The sequence below is a fragment of the Sinocyclocheilus rhinocerous genome, unplaced genomic scaffold (assembly GCF_001515625.1).
Source record: "Sinocyclocheilus rhinocerous isolate Xijiao unplaced genomic scaffold, SAMN03320098_v1.1 scaffold1, whole genome shotgun sequence".
In the NCBI taxonomy this organism is placed as follows: domain Eukaryota; kingdom Metazoa; phylum Chordata; class Actinopteri; order Cypriniformes; family Cyprinidae; genus Sinocyclocheilus; species Sinocyclocheilus rhinocerous.
This window is the reverse complement of record NW_015638974.1, coordinates 707948-726633: the sequence shown is the minus strand read 5'-3', so window position 1 is coordinate 726633 and position 18686 is coordinate 707948. Positions and strand designations below refer to the sequence as shown.

General features: G+C 35.7%; 1 protein-coding gene across 3 annotated transcripts in view; it reads left to right on the top strand.

The window, feature by feature from the left end:
- The first annotated feature begins 8423 nt into the window (after window positions 1–8423).
- Window positions 8424–18686, top strand: part of LOC107750423 (rap guanine nucleotide exchange factor 2-like) — a 38087-nt gene continuing 27824 nt past the window's right edge. For all 3 annotated transcript variants that reach the window (XM_016565786.1, XM_016565787.1, XM_016565785.1), the window contains exon 1: window positions 8424–9284. In XM_016565786.1, coding sequence (XP_016421272.1) covers window positions 9201–9284 — 84 coding nt within the window. In that variant the 5' untranslated portion in view covers window positions 8424–9200. The remainder of the gene's footprint in view (window positions 9285–18686) is intronic.

Sequence of the window (18686 nt, the reverse complement as noted above, 5' to 3'; positions counted from 1 at the left end):
GTTAACGCACATCATTAGTCTTGAGGTGAACAATTAATCTGTGCAAGTTAATCCACTGAAAAAAAAAAGTCTTGGTAATCTGTAATCAAAATCTGAAAATTTGTTTCAGCTTTGGAACGGCATTCCTTTTCTGAGATGGAGAGGAGAAGCGGTAAAATAAAACCCTGTCATCTATAATCAATATTCCTTTTGAGTTCAGATGTATTTTAAGAAATATGTCACAATACTAAAGTAAATTCGGCAGCAACTTCTGGTTCACGCAGACTTTAACAACTACCTTACTATTTATTAATAAGCAGCAAATTAGGAGTTTATTGAGGCAAATAGTTGGTCCCCAAATTAAAAGTGTGACCAAATCATCAATGTTTACTTCATTTAGTGCAGTGATCTTTTCTCTCTGATAGGGAATTGTAACACATGACCTCTGACACAATCTTTATTTGTAGTATGAGCAATCAAAACAATAAAAATGTAATGTAAAAATGCATGTAACGATACTTGGTCTTTTGTTTGTGTGCTTGTTTTTGCCACACATATGGGGGTATGAAACACTTTTGAAATCCTAAAAGTTTGACAACTAATATTTATTTCGTTGTAAGGACTAGAAGAAGTGAGTTATAGAGATGGACAGTGATCTATGTTATGGAAAAATGAAATAATGACGAAATGTCACCTACAGGAAGGATCAACTAGCAGCATTCCCTCAACATAAAAGTTGATACTTTTTTTAGTCATTCATCACTAGTTGGCTTCTAATCGAACAGAAATGTCCGACAGTTGGACAGGAAGTGTGAAGGGTACCGGAGTGAAGGGGAATAGAAATAGGAGAGGATGTGATGAAAGTGAGGATGAGTCTAACCAGAGGGAGGATGGTCACCTCTCCTTCTTTTTTGAGCCTCATGCAGTTAAACACTCCTGACAGCCGCCATGAGCTACTCTAACAACAAGGAGCAGTGACGACAGTCGATGGGAAACATTTTTTTTTTTTTTTTTGCATAACAGCTGGACAGATACTGACTTAACTGGCAGATGCATATTGTAAATCAAATCAGATAAAAGCAGATATGACAATATATAAAGCTTACTATCTCACAGACAGGCACATGCAAAAAAATGTATGTATAAAAATGTACACTGCAAGAAAAAAATAGTTTTGTAACATATGACATCTGAATTAGTTTTTCTAGGTCTTGTTTGGATACAAAGAATGTAATTCTTTGAGCTAGGTAGATATGTGTGTATTGAGTATAGCTTTGGTAAGAATTTGTTTTTTTTTTTTGGATAATAGTAGGAGCATATACAGAGCCTCATGCAGTTAAACACTCCTGACAGCCGCCATGAGCTACTCTAACAACAAGGAGCAGTGACGACAGTCGATGGGAATGAATAGATACCATGACAAAAGATGCCACACAGCAGGCTTTGTTTTATGATGTAAAACCTGACAACATTCAACAGTTTAAAAACTCACATTTCCAATGAGCTCAAAAACACGCAAAAAGCTTTTTTTTTTTAAAGTAGGCCTACTGTTAATTTCCTTGTGCAAATGTTTTTTATTATTATTAGTAAATGTTGAGTGCACCTTTACCTCTGATGATGGATGGAGGATTTTGGCATAAAGAGTATGTGTGTGAATTTGTGTCTGAGCTTACACAATACACATGTGAATGAAAGTATTATTGTAGGAGCATATACAGATTGAACAGAAAAGGTCCAAGGACTGAGCCCTGGGGGCCTCCACAGTTCATAGAGGCTCTCACAGATTTATAGTTGTTAATATTAGTAATCCTTGCTTTCTAAATATTATCTAAACCAGCTGAGCACCATCTCAGAGAGTGTTGTCCGGGTCTTGGAGTATACTGTGGATGACAGTATCTAAGATCTAGTTATATCAGCAATGGAATTTGCCTGAATCTGTATGTAGGCAAATATTATTAAGCATATTGGAAATTGTCCAGGTATTAGTTTGCGTTTACAGATTTGTTGTGCTAAATGAAGATAACCTTTACATTGATTTTGCCTATGAAATGAAGATTTAAGATAGATCTGCCGTTGTATAGCGTGCCGTTTTCTGGATTGTTTTTTAGAAGGGACTTAACAACTGTTAAGTATAGGCTTTGGAAAAATTCCTGAAATGACTGAGTCATTTTCTGTATCTAATAGGTCTCTTTCCAGACATTTAATCACTTTTTTTAAAGGATGTTGGCAGTGTGTCAAGACAGCCAATGGATGTTTTTAAATTCTACACTGTTTCTTGCAGTGAATTGCGTCAACATCAGTCACACTGACTGATTTATTATATTGCTGTGGCGGGGTCCATTTGACCTCAGTGCTACATGAGGACATGATGATTACCAATCAGTTTGTGTGAACAAACTATCTGTGATGCTAGTACAGATATTGGATAGATATGCACATGTAGCCTATATGCAATAAAATGTTCCCATCAAGTCAAATAAAACAGAATATGATGGAAATAAAGAGCTAACATTAGTTAGGGATAAACTTAACTCATATAAGTTTTAAATGAATACTTGTTAATTTATATATATATGCATATTAATTTAAATTTACAATCATCTTGAGGATGGAACTAATAGCACAAAACCGAATCACTGAATTCATAAAATCTATTGCTAATATTGTCCATTGATCTTTCTTTTTTTCTTTTCTTTTTTTAAATGTCTAAATTAGAGAGTGGTGAAAAAGAAAGGTAAGGATTTTTTTATAAATTCACAGCTTTTCATGCTAGAAATCAGAAACATGATTTTTATATTCAAAAACTGTGAGTTTAATATTTTGGGGTGATGAAAATGTACTACATAGCAGGAATGACCCACATACTGTATGCCTGATGAACAGACACAAACATATCCAGCACATAATGACACTTCCACAAATGAATGAGGGCAACATACACACACACACACACACACACACACACACACTCAAAAGTGAACACTCAAGACGGTAAACCGAACACACCAAGAAAAAATAAGGTGCTGGTATTATGAAAGCACTGTCTCTTAGGATACTGAGTAGCCCGTTTGAATTTCCTTGCCTCAATATGTTCCTCTCTCTGTCCTCTCCATTATGAGCTCACTTCATTAAGATGGTTTCTAATCTCTTCGGTTAATAATGATGGACTAAAATGACTAAGCTCTTACAGCAGCAGCAGTCTAGAGGACCTTTATTCATCCACTTCCACACAACATCATTAAAACATCCTGGATGAAAGATGTGGATGAGGTAAGAATTCTCTTCAGTTGTACAAAAGGGAAGAGAACAAATTGCACAGCAATGCAGGCGTTCTCATTATTCGTGTTACGTCTGTTGTGTTAAAGCACTTGCTCTAATGATGGCTCCTAGTGTTTCTGCTATTGTTTCTTTGACTATGTCTGGCAACGAAAGAGAGAATAAGTCTGCTTCCAAATGCTCAAAAGCTTCATTCTTACATGTTTCAAAGTGGAAAAGAATGGTTTGTATCATTAAAGCTTTGTTGTTGGTTGCTTTTCAACAAAAAATACTGTGGAAAAGAACATAAAAAGTGCCATCATCATTTATGTTTGCTACGAATGCCTATTTGTTGTTTTTGTCCAAGACCCAGATTTCCAATCTTAAAATATTAAAATTCATCCAATAAATTAAATATGAATCACTACACTTGATAATTAAAACTATGATAATCTTAAAACAAAGAGTGAAATCTTTACAGTCACATCTTTACAGTAAAGATGTTTTTCCACCATGACAACAATTTTCCCACTAATAAAGTTTTAAAATTATAAAGTTAGCAAACTTGGTTACCTGTACACAAACATGTTTAAGATATGTGATGTGCGAGAAAAAAAAGATTATTATAACTTGTGAACAGAATATTTTCAATCAAGACTTTACTTGACATTGTTGTGGACAATCTGGCTGTGTTTTAAGAAAGTTTATTATCCAAATATTCACAGGTACAAAAATATCCATATTTTGAAGAAATACCCATATACCTTTGATGCCGTTAATGAAAGATACATTAACTGAGTGAGACATACAGTATAGAGATGAACAATGAAATGTGTGTGTTGTTTATTCAGTATATGTATCGGTAACGTCTAAAGAGAATTACTAAATTGTTTTTATATGGGAATGTGATTTACTCCTCACAGCCTCTGAACAGAAAGTGTTTCCTCGATTAATATGTCTCATCTAGATGGCGTCTGAGTGTGTGTGTATATTTGTGTGTGGGGGGGACTGTGCATGTCAGGAGGTATGATAAACTGTGTTGTTCTTAATCTTAAAGAAAATTCTTAGACCCAAATATGTTTCAAGCTACTGCACAAAGTTGGATTTATGTGGTTAAAAAATTAATCATGTTTAATATCTAATTGCTTTACTGCTGACAACGTGACTAATTTTTAGCTACTGTATATTATCTTTGTACATAAAAATCTGACCTTACATGCTTGTGCTGTGACCTAGCAAGGATGTAGTGCCAGTTTTTTGCAGTTATTTAAGCTCTATCAGTGTTTTTTTGTTTTGTTTTGTGTGTGTGTTTGTTTTCAACTAATCATGATATCACACCTAGGCCCTTTACTATGCCTAATACTGTTTTTTTATCACTAAATTTTATTTTTGTATGTCAAAGTCTGGGACAAATTCTAATTAGTAATTAGTAATTCATTCAAAGTCAACAACAAATGCTTTTGATTTACTGCAAGTTGCAATTTATGGTATCATCCATTGATCTTCATGGTACAATCAGCTAATTATTTTATTTATTTGTTTTTATTTAAATGTTAAACTTTTTTATATTAATTTTTTTAATCTGTTTTATCGTCTGGTGATTTTTCTTGAATATGTGGGGATATACTTTTTTGTCTTTGGCCCTTTGACTGAACATCAGGTTATAAATGGGTATTGTTTTCAAAAGATGTCTGCAACTGTCTGCAGCAGCAGAAAGTAGTGTGAGCATGTTGCATGTTTAATACGGTTCTCTGAGGAAGACACAAATGAGGAGACAGTTTTTCACATGCTTTGAAGTGCTGCCCAAATCACAGACCCAGCTCATTATTTTCATATACTATCAGCTCAGCTGCTCTTGAGGATCAAACACGATTCAAATCCTTCAAAGTGGATTCCAAAGATAAAAATAAAAGGTTTCCAGGTTTCCAAAGATAAAAATAAAAGTCCTTACATTTTATTGAACAAATGTCATTTATGTACTAAAATGTGTGCATTTATCTACACAACATAAACAAATGTAAGTGAACACACTGATTTAAACTGACAGATTAGGCTTTTTGAGAAACTCTAGTGGTGACTATGTAAAGTGAAATAAATAAAGTTATTGATAACTGAAACTAAATTTTGAAAAAAGTGTATTTTATATATATATATTTTATATTTTATTTAGGGTATGTACTAAAAACTGAAACTAAAATAAAAAGAATCAAACTGTATATTTAAAAAATGCTAATAAAAATGACAAAAAAAACTTTCATTAAATTTCAAATGAAAATGGAAAATATTAATTAAATAAACATATTTTTAAAAGGTACTTACATTAATTCTTCTGTTACAACTTGTTCATTACTTGAGTTGTAATGCTCAAATTTTTGTAAGTGATATATACAGCACATTTATTTTGAAAAATGTCTCAGTATTGATGAAATTATATTTTGTATGTTGTTAAGTTTTGATTGTGGATGTAAATTACAGGATGAATAAAGGTTCAAAATAACACATGAACAGAACAGCATACAAAAGCAGCCATAAATCAAACAAGCACCTATACTTTCACACCGATACCTGATATACCCACACACACACACCCATGTTTTCATTACGTAACTTTAACCATCTGACCATATAGATTAAGTAGATAAAGCGGCAATAATTTCAGTAGTTCTTTGTTGCTAAGGGAACAGAACACCAGCACACTTGATCTAGGTCACAGACTTCTAACACCCATCCTCATGCTGGTAATTAGTTTCCTATAGATCTTTGTACAGACACTCCTTTCATCATACCCTTGCTCTTTCTCTTTATGCATCTGATGCTTCCCAGCTCTTTTGTTGCAGATATATTAGTGACCTTGTGATTTACACAAGTCCTCTTTTCCATCTAAGTACCTGCAGTCTGAGTGCTTTAAAATACCCTGTTTATGTACACTTACATTGATGCATTTCATCACATCTGTGTAGGCGTGTGTTATGTGGGATTTGTTTTTGTCTGGGTGCATGCGTGGATAAATTCTGTATCACTTTATTAAGACACAATGGGGATTTGTTATTTTGCTGAAAATGATCGGGCTGTACGCCATCACTGATCCTTTGATTACCCCATTTTAATGCTTTCTTCTAATTTTAATGCTTTTTTCTAATAGATGGTCTCACACACACACACACACACACACTGGTTTTCATGTTTTATGGTGACATTCAATAGGTGTAATGGTTTTTACTGTACAAACTAGAGATGCAACAATACAGTTAACCCACAGTTCAATACATACTACCTAGTGTCAACCTTTTACATTTGTTTGCCTCTATCTTGCTCTCTGTGCTCACATACTGCATTTTAATACAGCCAATTCCTTAATAAAACGGTTTTCATTTATATATTGTTCTGTTTCTCTTCTCAGACAACAAGATGAACATGAAATTATGACTGAAACACGGCCCATTAAGGCTATATAACCAGCGCTCCTTTCCAAGCCGTTAATCTGCACTAAAGTCCCCAAAAGGAAAAAAATTACTGGTGTTACTATCCTTGTGGGGACATTTGATCCCCTTGACTTAGGGAATACCAGGTACACACACACACACACACACACACACACAATGGTTTAACTATTTTATAAAGGACACAATTCAATGGTAGGTTTGTTAAGCCTTAACACAAATCCTAATGAAACAAAAAGGATTTTGTGAGTCTATCAAAAAATAGAGAACCACTTGACAAGTCAGTTTTTGACAAGTCATGTTTATTTCACGTATCTAAATGGGGACATACCATGTATTTATTGTTTTTATATAAAGGTAATGATAATTGCTACGGACTAAACATAACTTTAACCCTTGTAAACTTTATTTATGCTTTATTTATGGATTGTTTTATCTAATTAAGGACGTTCATGGATGTCTCAAAGGGAGGTTTTAGATTTAGCTCACTTCTGGGAAGACATTTGTCCATAAATAAAACTGTACAAACACTGTAAATATGGTCCTGCACATGAGAGATCTCATCCTGATGTTTTCATATTAATCAGCTGAACCCCAATTTAAAATATGTGAATTATGTAAAATGTAGGCTGCCTCCTGAGATTTTCAATAAATAAACTTTAATAATTAGCCTAATAAATGTAGTGCTTCAGAGTAAAGAAATAGTTTTATGGACGCGTTTCAGAAAGGCGGGGCATAGAGGAGAAACAATAATGTACAGTATGTGGAAAATAATGTGTTTTTTTAACCTTAAACCGCATAAACACATTTCATTACACCAAATACACAAAATAATGTTCTTTTTAGCAACATCATATGACCCCTTTAACACGAGTTCATTAAATGCACAGTAATCTAGCGCAATCTGCTGGTCGTTTTAGGTAGTGGGCAAATCTGTCAGCTGGTACAACACACGCATAAATAATAATAACAAACAACAAAACTCTCTTATATTCTTAGCAATATATTATATCAGTAATTGCGTTATAAAATATGCCTAAACCCTTCCAAATTATAGGTTTAGGGAAAGTTTACTTATGTTCAAATATTTGATCAATGTATAATATTGAAAGAATAGTGAGTCTAATGGCTCAATGTTTAACTGATAATGTCTAAAAGTCTAAGAGATTTTAAAATGCCCGTTGTTGCTGTGCCACATATTTCATCAGGCTGTCATAAATTTTATGCTAAAACAGGTGCCAAGTACATCTAATTGCAATCTTTGTTCCCAAGATATGATTCTGATTCTGAAACAAGATAGGCCTATTTAAACCTGTGGATCAGTTGTTCTTGCATTTTGATATTAGTGATTAGTGTTGTTGATTGCAATTTTTTTTGTGCATTTTTTCCAATTGAATTATATTCAATTAATTATTATTATTATTATTATTATTCAAAAGTAAAACCCTTTAAGAGTTTAAAGTTTTTTTAGGGACGGTTTCTTTTTTTTCCCCCCTTCTCGCAATATGTCAATCCCATAAACGCGTATTCTGTTCCACCCTCCAGTCCAGTCGGTGGCGGTAATGCACCTACAAGTTGGTTTGCCAACCGCCAATAAACACCAAAGAAGAATAAGAACAATAAGAACAATAAGAACAATAAGAAGAAGAAGAAGAAGAAGAAGAAGAAGAAGAAGAAGAAGAAGAAGAAGAAGAAGAAGAAGAAGAAGAAGAAGAAGAAGAAGAAGAAGAAGAAGAAGAAGAAGAAGAAGAAGAAGAAGAAGAAGGGACGGTTTCTGGTTTTGTAACGCGCTCTGTTTTCCACTGGTCGCCGCTTTTGTGCCGCTCCACTATAGCACAGCTCTAACTCAAAGTTTGGCTGAACTTGTTGTCCACTGGGGGCGCCAGAGTCCAGCCGTCTAATTTCTTGCTTCAACTCTTGTGAATCACGGCGTTGTCACCGGTCCAGTTTCACCCCGCCCGTCCGTCCGGTGTCCGCCGCGCAGTCGCTATGGACGCACGTTACTTTGTTAAACTACTCCAACTTGGATTATCGGACGTTTAGTGTCGGCTTTCGCCTTCGCCGCGACTGAAGAGACTCCCCAGACGAGGAGTGATGAACAGCCACCCCGAAAATACGCCTGTATATCCGTGAACCTCCATCCGGACACAAGTCAATGCTCAGACATTTGTTGACGTCTTTAGTTGTTGTATAGTTGTTTCAGTGATGTTACTCGGCAAAACGTGATTATGTTACCCTATAGTCTGTACGCTCTCTTAGGAAAGATATTATTGAATGCCATAAACGTTTAACGGTGTAACGTTAAATATTGTCCTCTGTACGCCACTGCCAGGATCTAACGTTACTGTTACCCGAGGTTTGAATATAACTCCAGCCCGGGGCTCGGAAACTGGCCCACTTCGGGACATTTTTGCCTTTAAGGAACGCATGGGGTTTTACAGACGAAGGCTCTGCTTAAACGAAGGAGTCGGAAGCGTTAGAGGAAATGTTCGAGATTTACTAAAGGAGATCTTTTGTTACATGTGAATGCACGCGGACAGAATGGCTTCATATGTGGACAATAGTTTTCGGTACGCGATCATAAAGAATCCTGCCGACAGGACGCAACAGGTAAGAGACCACTGCACTAATGCTGCCTAGATAGGGAACACGCTAGAGTTTGAGACACTGCTTGTGCGTTTGTGATTGTTTACTTAGTTTGCGGCTACACAATAGCAGTTTGAGAGACTGTGGCCTGGCTGAATGAAACTATGTATACAACTAGAAAAGTTTTCTTCAGTTTATACAACTAGAAAACGGGTTATATAACTCAGGCTGACCTAAAATGTCTACAGAAAACTGTTTATGCAATTTAAGCTGTCTCAGTTAATCAGACTGTAAAACTAGAACTACAAAACGGTTTATATACAACGCAAGGAAACAGTTTAGCTTAATTGTTTCAGTTAAACATTTTAAATCAGAATAATTTAGACAGTTGACTTAAAATGTCTAAATAAAGCACTGTCGCCATCTCATAGTGACATTGATTACATTGTTTCATCTAGACCAGCTTGTTTAAAGGCGCCACAAACTCCAGTTCGACTCATTTTTGGGGAATTGTGGTGTCCCTTTATTATGCAGTCGAGCAAGTTGCTATTTTGTTCCACATCTACGTTCAGTTTAGTCGTAATCTGAGCCCAAAGGGTTTTTTAAAGCGTTGCTTAATATAGTCACACTCATTAGAGTTGGAAGGACCTTGTTTCTGTGGTATTTCAGACGCGTGTTACTCATCTGTCGGAAGGGAGTTTTTCCTCAGCCGTCACTTCGAAGTATGTATAATAGTGATTTGCCAGCATAGGTCAAGCAATACTCCCAGGTCTCCTCTGACCATAACTCCCGAATGCTGTCGAGTTATGACATTATTGTAAATAAAGAGGTCAGAAAAATGGAATATCTAAATGTATTCATTCACAATAAGAGCTATAACATGCATTTGCAAAACAGATAAGGTGAATTGTCTTTTTATGCTGACTTTAAAGGAGGTAATATATAGTTCTGATGAAGATTCTTGTCAGGAAATATTGAGGTACCACAGCAGTGGTGGGTGAAAGGACAGGATTAGGCGATTGTTTGTTATTTTTTGGCCATTTTCCTATTTCTTTTTGATTGTTTACTATAAGGATTTGCACAAAGCATGTAAAGAGAAAACAAAACTGGACCCAGAATCGAACCCTGTGGCACCCCACAGGTGATTTGCACTGGGGATGATGAAAATTCTCCAATTTCTACGGATATACTCCTATTTGAAAGATAAGACTCAAACCAATCTAAGGCAGCATCGCGGATGCCAACCTCGTGATTTAATCTTTTTAACAGAATGCAATGATCCACAGTGTCGAAGGCTGCGCTTAAATCTAACAGAACAAGAACTGCGCAGTTTCCAGAGTCCACCGATAACAAGATGTCATTTGTCACTCTTAATAGGGCAGACTCAGTACTGTGCTTAGCCTTAAAAGCAGACTGAAAAGGATCTAAGATGTTGTTTGTGATTAAATACGGTGTAAGTTGGTTTAAAACCACTTTTTCCAGAACTTTCAGCAAAAAATAATATGTTTTTTGAACGTTAAACCGCATAAACGCATTTCATTACACCAAATACACAAAATAATGTTCTTTTTAGCAGCATCATATGACCCCTTTAACACTTTCTTGCAAGATAAAACCCGCCTAATGAAATCACTGTACTTGTGAAAATGTTTCTTAATTTTATAATGCACGTAAAATAACTGACAATAACAAGAATATCATCCTTCCCTAATTCACACTATAATCAATTGCCTTGTGTTTATATCTTATCTCAATTTTGTTTTTTCTCTCTCTCTCTTCCCACACTCTCTACATTTCACATGCTCATTCAGTCTCATACATGGTTAAGATACCAGATGCCCACAATGAGAGCGGAAAGCTGCACTCAACCATACTTATAATTGTGTCTGTGGCTCTGTGCGCAACATTCTCATGGCTGTGGTCTGTCTGTGTGTGTGTGCGTGTAAGGAAGTGTGTTTGTGTGTCGTTTGCTCTTATCCATTTGTAAACATTTCAGGATATTGAAGCTTTGGCCTCACCAGAGACTCCATTCTCTCTTTAGTTACTGTATGTAACCACTTGTCTGTGTTCACCGGCCAGTTATTATATTTTATAAGTCTGTTATGTCCTTGAGCACACACACATTAGAGCAAGTGTGTGTACAACACGGGCTTTTGAGTTTAAGGTGTTACTTCCCCATGTAATGAGCCTCACCATGGTGTGCTTGCTGCTGAGAGCAACAGGAAAAGAGCAGAAGAATGAGATGTACTGAGATAAGAGAGGAGTAGAAGAAAGAGAGGAAGAGGGAACAAGAGAGATGAACAGAAAAGCGAAAACAACTTGATTGAGGTTGAAATCTAGCCACTAGACTTTAGTCTTTAATTCCTGTTTTGGTGTTAATTGTAAGGCTGAAGCTGTTGTAATTCTTAAATCAGACTAGAGTGTGACTAACAGATTTTTATTGACTAATATGATTATTGTTAATACTTTCACGAAAACACTTAAGAGCAGAGGGTTCAAAGGTACAAATCACAGGCTGAATATGGCCTGTGGGGGAATATAATCTGATAAGAGTACTACTAAATTACTGATTAAAAACTTTCACATTCATTTTTTTTTTTTAAATGTTCATATTTATTTTAGCTGCAGTAAAACTCTTTTCATTGAGTGTGATCTATTGTTTATGCTTTAATTGTTAGACAGGTTGTGAGTGACACCTGTCACAGAGCAACCCAGTTCCTCAATGTACATTTTTAATATATTTTAAAATGTGAAATGTAAAAAGTAAATTTTACAATTGTTTATAAACATCCAATGATTTATGAATATTATATATTATATTTATTACTCCTTTGATGCTGTCAGATTTGGGCTGGGATTTAATGGTTTTATTTAGGTCTAATTTTGTGGTAATATTGGTTTGGATGACTTGTAAAAGCTGAAGTTTTTTTTTTTGGTCAATATATTGTTTGATTTTAATATTTGCTATTTCACTACTTGCCAGCATTGTAAATGTCATCTAAAGTCTCTTGGCTTTTGTTGTACATAAATTCTGTACAATAATTCTGTACAAGCTCCAGAAGAGCATGTGTTGTGTATATACACCAATGCTGAACAAATAAAACAAATGCGAAAATGATTTTGATACCATTGCTTCCGAGCCTTCCATGAAAAGTTACCCGTGTGCCATAATTATGACTTTACATTTCTTCCATTTACCAAAAACTGTGCCATGCAGGAAAAAAAATCTTGACATTTATGCCACCCACACAGATCTCATAATTGTGTTCCTCCAAGCCATAAATGTGCCAGGTTTCATCTGCATGATGACTTAATATGGGACATCTGTTTGTCAGGGTTTGGTAAATGTTTTGAGCTTGCTGATGTGTTGGAAACATAGGCTACATCAAATCTCAAAAAGAACCATCTGCTCGGATCACTTTTGATCCATTATGGGACGTTTCAGGCTATGTTAGGACAGCAAGAAGGATTTGAAAATTGAGCTCTCCAATGATCCCAAGCATACTCTGATTACTAGTACAGAATTTTATGTTTCACTACAGTTTGAAACCTGACATCAAAAACAGATTTATATCACAAAATGTACAATTGTGCAGTTAAGTGTAATGTTGTGAAATGTAGAGCAAAATGTCTAATATGGTCTAATTTTACTTTTTATGTTTCACTACAGTTTGAAACCTGACATCAAAAACAGATTTATATCACAAAATGTACAATTGTGCAGTTAAGTAATGTTGTGAAATGTAGAGCAAAATGTCTAATATGGTCTAATTTTACTTTGGCATTGTGTGAAAAAATGGACTTTGGAACTGATTCACGTTCTTCCGAAACGCATTAGCCCTGCAGTTTCATAATGGTTTCATTTCCTCCCTCCTGTTATTTTTGTGTAGTAGCGAATCAGCCATTAGTGAATGAGACCTCCTGAAGTTTTTTTTTGAGAGAAATGAAGAATCACATGTTGTTTGAGTTTTAAATGGAACAAAAAAAAATTCTTCACCATTATCTTTTGCACATAATACCTCAAGACTCTGTTTAAAAACCAGTTGATCTTGTTAACCCACCAAATACTTATGATTTTATGGCTACTGCTAGTTATTGATAATAATAATAATGCCTAGTTACTATTTTTGTTAGTGTTTAACTAGTTAAACACATTTTTTAAATGTGTGAATGTGTCCCAATATGCATGCAAATAAAGTATGTGCACAGAAAGCATGCAATCGCGAATTCGGGACATGCGTGACGTTTCATGCCATGACAAATCACTTTTTGTATCATTAATAAGAATCAGCTCCTATTTGATTCATACAGTAAAGACTATGCAGTGTTTTAGTTATACACTTGATTATTCAATTTCTGGGATATTTCTCACATGATGTAAATAAACCTGCTGTAACTGACAACTTAGTTTATTTAATTTGTATCTTTGTTTTGTTGTATTTGTCTATTTGTTTGTAATTAGTTTTTTTTTTAAAATAAAAATATTGAAAAAGATTTTAGTGTGTTAGATGTAAGTAGAGCAGTATTTTCTGTATTGGCTCAGATGAATGCCTACGTTTGAAGTACACCTCACAGAAACCCAATAGAAAAAAGCATTGGACATGTTTTTATTTGAGTCTGGGGCCAAATTCTCAGCTGTGATCCATTTGTTCTTTTCCCAGAACTTTGGTGACATCATTAAGGTCAGTGGTGAAACTGAATTGGATTATTTTTAGTAAAGGTTGTTTCCGTTTTTACCCCAGTTATGCCCATTGAGCATGTGAGGGGAGTGAGAGTAATTTCTCCTATCCTGACAAATGTTTTTCTCTTCCTCTCTCCCTTTATTAAAGTGATGTGTCTGTGCTTTGACACATTGCTGTATTAATAATAATGTCTTATCAGCTTTTCCTCTCCTCCTTCCATGTTCTCCTCAACCCTGTGCATTAATCAGCGCTGATAAAGTACCTCCTCTCTTGCATTATCTACTCTAGCCTTTTTATAAATGCATGCTTAGTCAAATTAAATAGTGGGCTAATAGCAGGAATGTGAAGGCGGTTGTTTTCATTACTTTAGTTCTGGTATGCCAATTTTTAGATTTTCCAGAGGAATGGTGACTAAAAACAATGCTTTGTTCTCATAAGGAAAAATAATGAAAAGACTGTCTTGACTTTACTAAACTGCTTGTCTTTTAGTGGACATGATGTAACCTTTCTGCTTTCTCTTGTGGTCTAGTGTTAGAACACTTATGCAAAGACTGCCTGTTTCTGTAATTATGTTGGTGTGAGTGAGTCTCCTCTCTGGAGTCTGATAGCTTTAAGGAGTTTGTGATTGTTATGGAAAGGCATGAACCAGAGCAGTATTGCCTCATAGTTAGTATTGCCTGCTTGTGGATGTTTACTTGGAATCGAAGTTATTCCAGGGTCATTAAGTGTAATTTCTGTTGCACTCAGGCTGGTTTAGATGCTCAACAAATCGAAATGTTTGCTCATATGTTGATTGAGGAATCAACATATGGCTGGCTTAGAATTGTCTTTGCAAGTTAAGCTGCGATAGAAGAGAGCATTTAACATAAATATGTACATATTATGTACAAGAACAAATATGTTCTGTTTTGAATTTGAATGAGCAACCATCCCAGTAACACAAGTCCACAGCATATGCCATCTAGTTACACCATGTTCGTGTGCTTCTAATGGACTAACTGGAATGTGAGTAATTCAAGGCCAAAGGTCAGAGTCTGAATTCATGTAGTCCTCCTGGACGATAGTTTTTTTTTTTACATTTATATGTGTACAGGATGCATATGGATGTTTGTCACAATGACCTATTCTCCATCTGAACCGTAGCTCAGACAGTCTTTTGCTCAATTTAGCAGTGCTCATTTCTCAGTTGTGGCATTGCTCTTAAATCCTTCCTCATTTTGTTCACCCAGCTGGCTATAATGGTTTTTCCCACCTGCTAACACTGCCACCGAGACACCGGGGTGGGGGGAATTTTACGCTTTACACAGAATGTGCTGTGAAACTCCGAAACCACACAAACACAGATGCTGGGCAACCGTTAGCTTTTTAGTTTTCATTTGTAATTTTTCACTTTGCATTTTCACATGAACTTTCATAGGAAAACAACTTGAAAAGTGTTGTCAGTTCCCTTAATAGGAAAAGCACTTCATCATGTTCTAAACAAGTCATGTGTTCACATGGACATTTTTTGCCCCTCATGTTATGTCATCAGAGATCTCTCAGGGCTAGAAGCCATTTGTTTTGGACTACAAAAAAGACATCAATTATATAATAAGTGGCCACCATGTTTAGACTTGTTTGCCACAATGTTTGCCAATGATACAAAAGAGGACCTGCTCAGTCTTCCAGAATTAGAACAGAACATTTCATGCATAGCTGATAATATACTGCTCTTCTTTGTTGACAGATCTTCGTTATAAAAGGATATACTTATGATTAAGGATGTAACGATTCACTCAACTCACAATGCGATATGATTCACGATACGATTTTCACAGTTTTTTTTTTGCTTGTTTAACATCTCAACCGACTTGAATTGTCACATTTATATTGATTTTCAACCAGCTCGGTGTGCATCATTACATTCCTACTTAAGATATACATGTTGTAAATAATCGTCCCTTTAGGAAAAGTGCTGTGGCTGAAATGTTACAATAATTTCAGACTGTAACCTTGGTACTTTCTAAATGCCATTTACAAGTCATTCAGGATCATAGTTTATACTCCAAAGTATTTCAAAGAATAATGGTGTACATGGTAAATGTCCTAAAAATGTTTTTTTTTCCATGGTGCTTTTTTGTACTTTTCCATGGTATATGGCAGTAACGTTTTGGTTTGAGGTAATAATGTGTGTTCGTAGTGTATAAATAGTGTCAATGTAATAATGTTTACTGCTAATTTGTGTGGTTAGTGACTCATTGTTAGTTATAATTGCTCACATGGCTTTACTAATAATTACCTGTGCACACAACCATGAGAGAACTGAAAGGAAAGTGGGTGTAAAGTTTCTTTCTCTGCAGCTTGTGTCGGGTTGTTTGATTTTGAGGCGTCTGTGTGAATAACTTTATTCTTACAGGAAAGAGGGTAAAGAAGAACTTGTACACTAATTCATGTAGAGGAACATTGGCACATTTTAACAGTTGATACTGAGAACTTCATTAAAGGTATAAGCTGAAACAGGTACTGATACTGATGTCTTCAACTGAGGGCTTCTCACAGGTTTGAAATATACTTGCGGTGGGAGCCGGGTGGAAAGTCCTCCTATTACCCACGGCATAAAAATAGTCTACTACATGTGACAAATAACAAATAATGTATGATTTTTAATAGGGCTGCACGATAAATCACATGCGATTATCATGAGCATCTCGTCGGTAAAGCCGGTTCTGTGATTAGTAGTAAATCTCCAGCACGTGCTTTCAGATGGAGCGGCATTTAATACACAGAGCCGTAGATCACTGACAAGCTACGCAATATCGCATTCATAATCGAAGACTATTCATCTGCGATTATGAACGCGATATTGCGTAGCTTGGGATAATAAAAATAATAAAAGCAAAAATGTTTCTCCAAATATACCTGGGCGGCCCGCCCAAGTAAAGTCTATGTGTGGGAAACACTGAACTACACAAATGACAAATTAGGATTCTACGCAGAAATGTTTTTTGTTTATGTATAGTACCAGTAATTTGGCTATATTTGTTTTAAGATGGAAGGGGAGTGGTGCAAAAGTCTGCCAAGATGCCAACAGATTTTAGGGCTCTGAAGAGAAAGGAAACTCTGGAGGTTCCTGAAGAATAGAAAGTCAATGACTTTGCCTTTGAATCGGAAAATAAACAAAAAGGAAGTTGTGCTGAAAAGCCCGGCAGTGGCACATGGTGCAAACAGAAAACAGAAGGTAGTCGAGTTTCTTAGATGAATCGTGTTTGAGTGTTCCCACAGTCATGGAGTTTAACTTCTTTTTTTCGAGGCCTGGAACTGTCACATATATTAATAAAATATTCATGTAAAATGTTGAATGTTTTTGAAGCTGTTAATATTCAGTCAACTCAGTATTGTTGTTGAGTAGAGTGAAATTTGCTTACAAGTTAATGAGTAATGTGCTATTTGTAAGGAAAAATGTTCGAGTTGATTTTTATTCAATAAATGATTAAACTGATTCTTAGATTGGTCTGAATAATTTATCTGAATCTGATTTAAATGAATTTGAATTAGTTTGAATTTGAATGATCCAGTTATCCCAAACAATTGGAAAAAATAGTGAAAATTGAGTTGTCTAAAAGTGGGAAAACCCTGTTTGCATTGGGTGATTTTCAGATTTAGTCAGAGATCATATTGGGCTAGTTTACGGATTTGAAACTTCTGATGCCAAACTTTGATAGAATGGAAGTAAACAATGCAGTTAAAGTTTTTTTGTTGTTTAATTTGTTGGTATTTTACTGAACTGCAACTGTTACACCAACATAATTAGCCTGAAGGGTCATGCCAACATGTGTGCAAGTAAGTATTTTCCAGATTTGATTCATTTAATTCAGTGATTCAGTGGCCAGGTCTTCTACAACCAACTGAAATGTGACCTTGGTCTCTTGACTCAGAAGTCTCAGTCCGTTGCCATAATCAGAACTCTATGTGCGTGTCTGTCTCTCAAAGAGGAAATGCCATAATCCAAGAATAAACATTCCTGCCCTTCTACTCAAATCAACCAATTGCAGGCCACAGCACAACGCTCCTGACTGGAACCCATTGGGCAGTTTGAATTTAGTTTCATTTGACTGTAGTAAGTGTAGATGAGAGATATCGATGGGTTGGAAGGGCGTCAAAGACCATGAGAAAGGTTGTTGGAATGTCAGGGAGGAGAGAAGGAAAAGATGACTCCTCTGATGTCCCGTTTGAGTGAGTTTACTGTGGAGAGCTGATGGTACAGATTAGGGGTGAGCAATATGGCAAAAATAGATCACAATTTTTTTTCAGGAAAATCACGATTTTATCACGGTACTGTCATGTTGTTTTTACTATTTTGCAAGTTGTCTGAGCAGTACAGCCAAACTTTTCCCCATTTTAAAAACAAAACCTAACAAGGAAACAAAATATAAAAGAATGGCTGATATTTAGGCCAAAGTTGGCAAAGATAAAAATCTTTGTCATTTTTTTACAACCCTCTACATTGCGAGTAAATCGCTCGCATATGCGACAAAATTTTACTCTGGGCGACTAAATGATGTCTATCGTTAGCCATTGGCTAATAAATTCTTAGATTTTACTCGCCAGTGTGTGTGTTAGAGGCTAAGTGTAAGTTTAGCACAAATATATTTTCACTCGCTGAACACTCTGACTGAGCGCTTCAGAGTTTCGCTTTCCATCAAGCGATCTGTACTTTTTCAATTCATCTCAATGGATGCGCAGCGTAGCTTTATTTGACGCACCG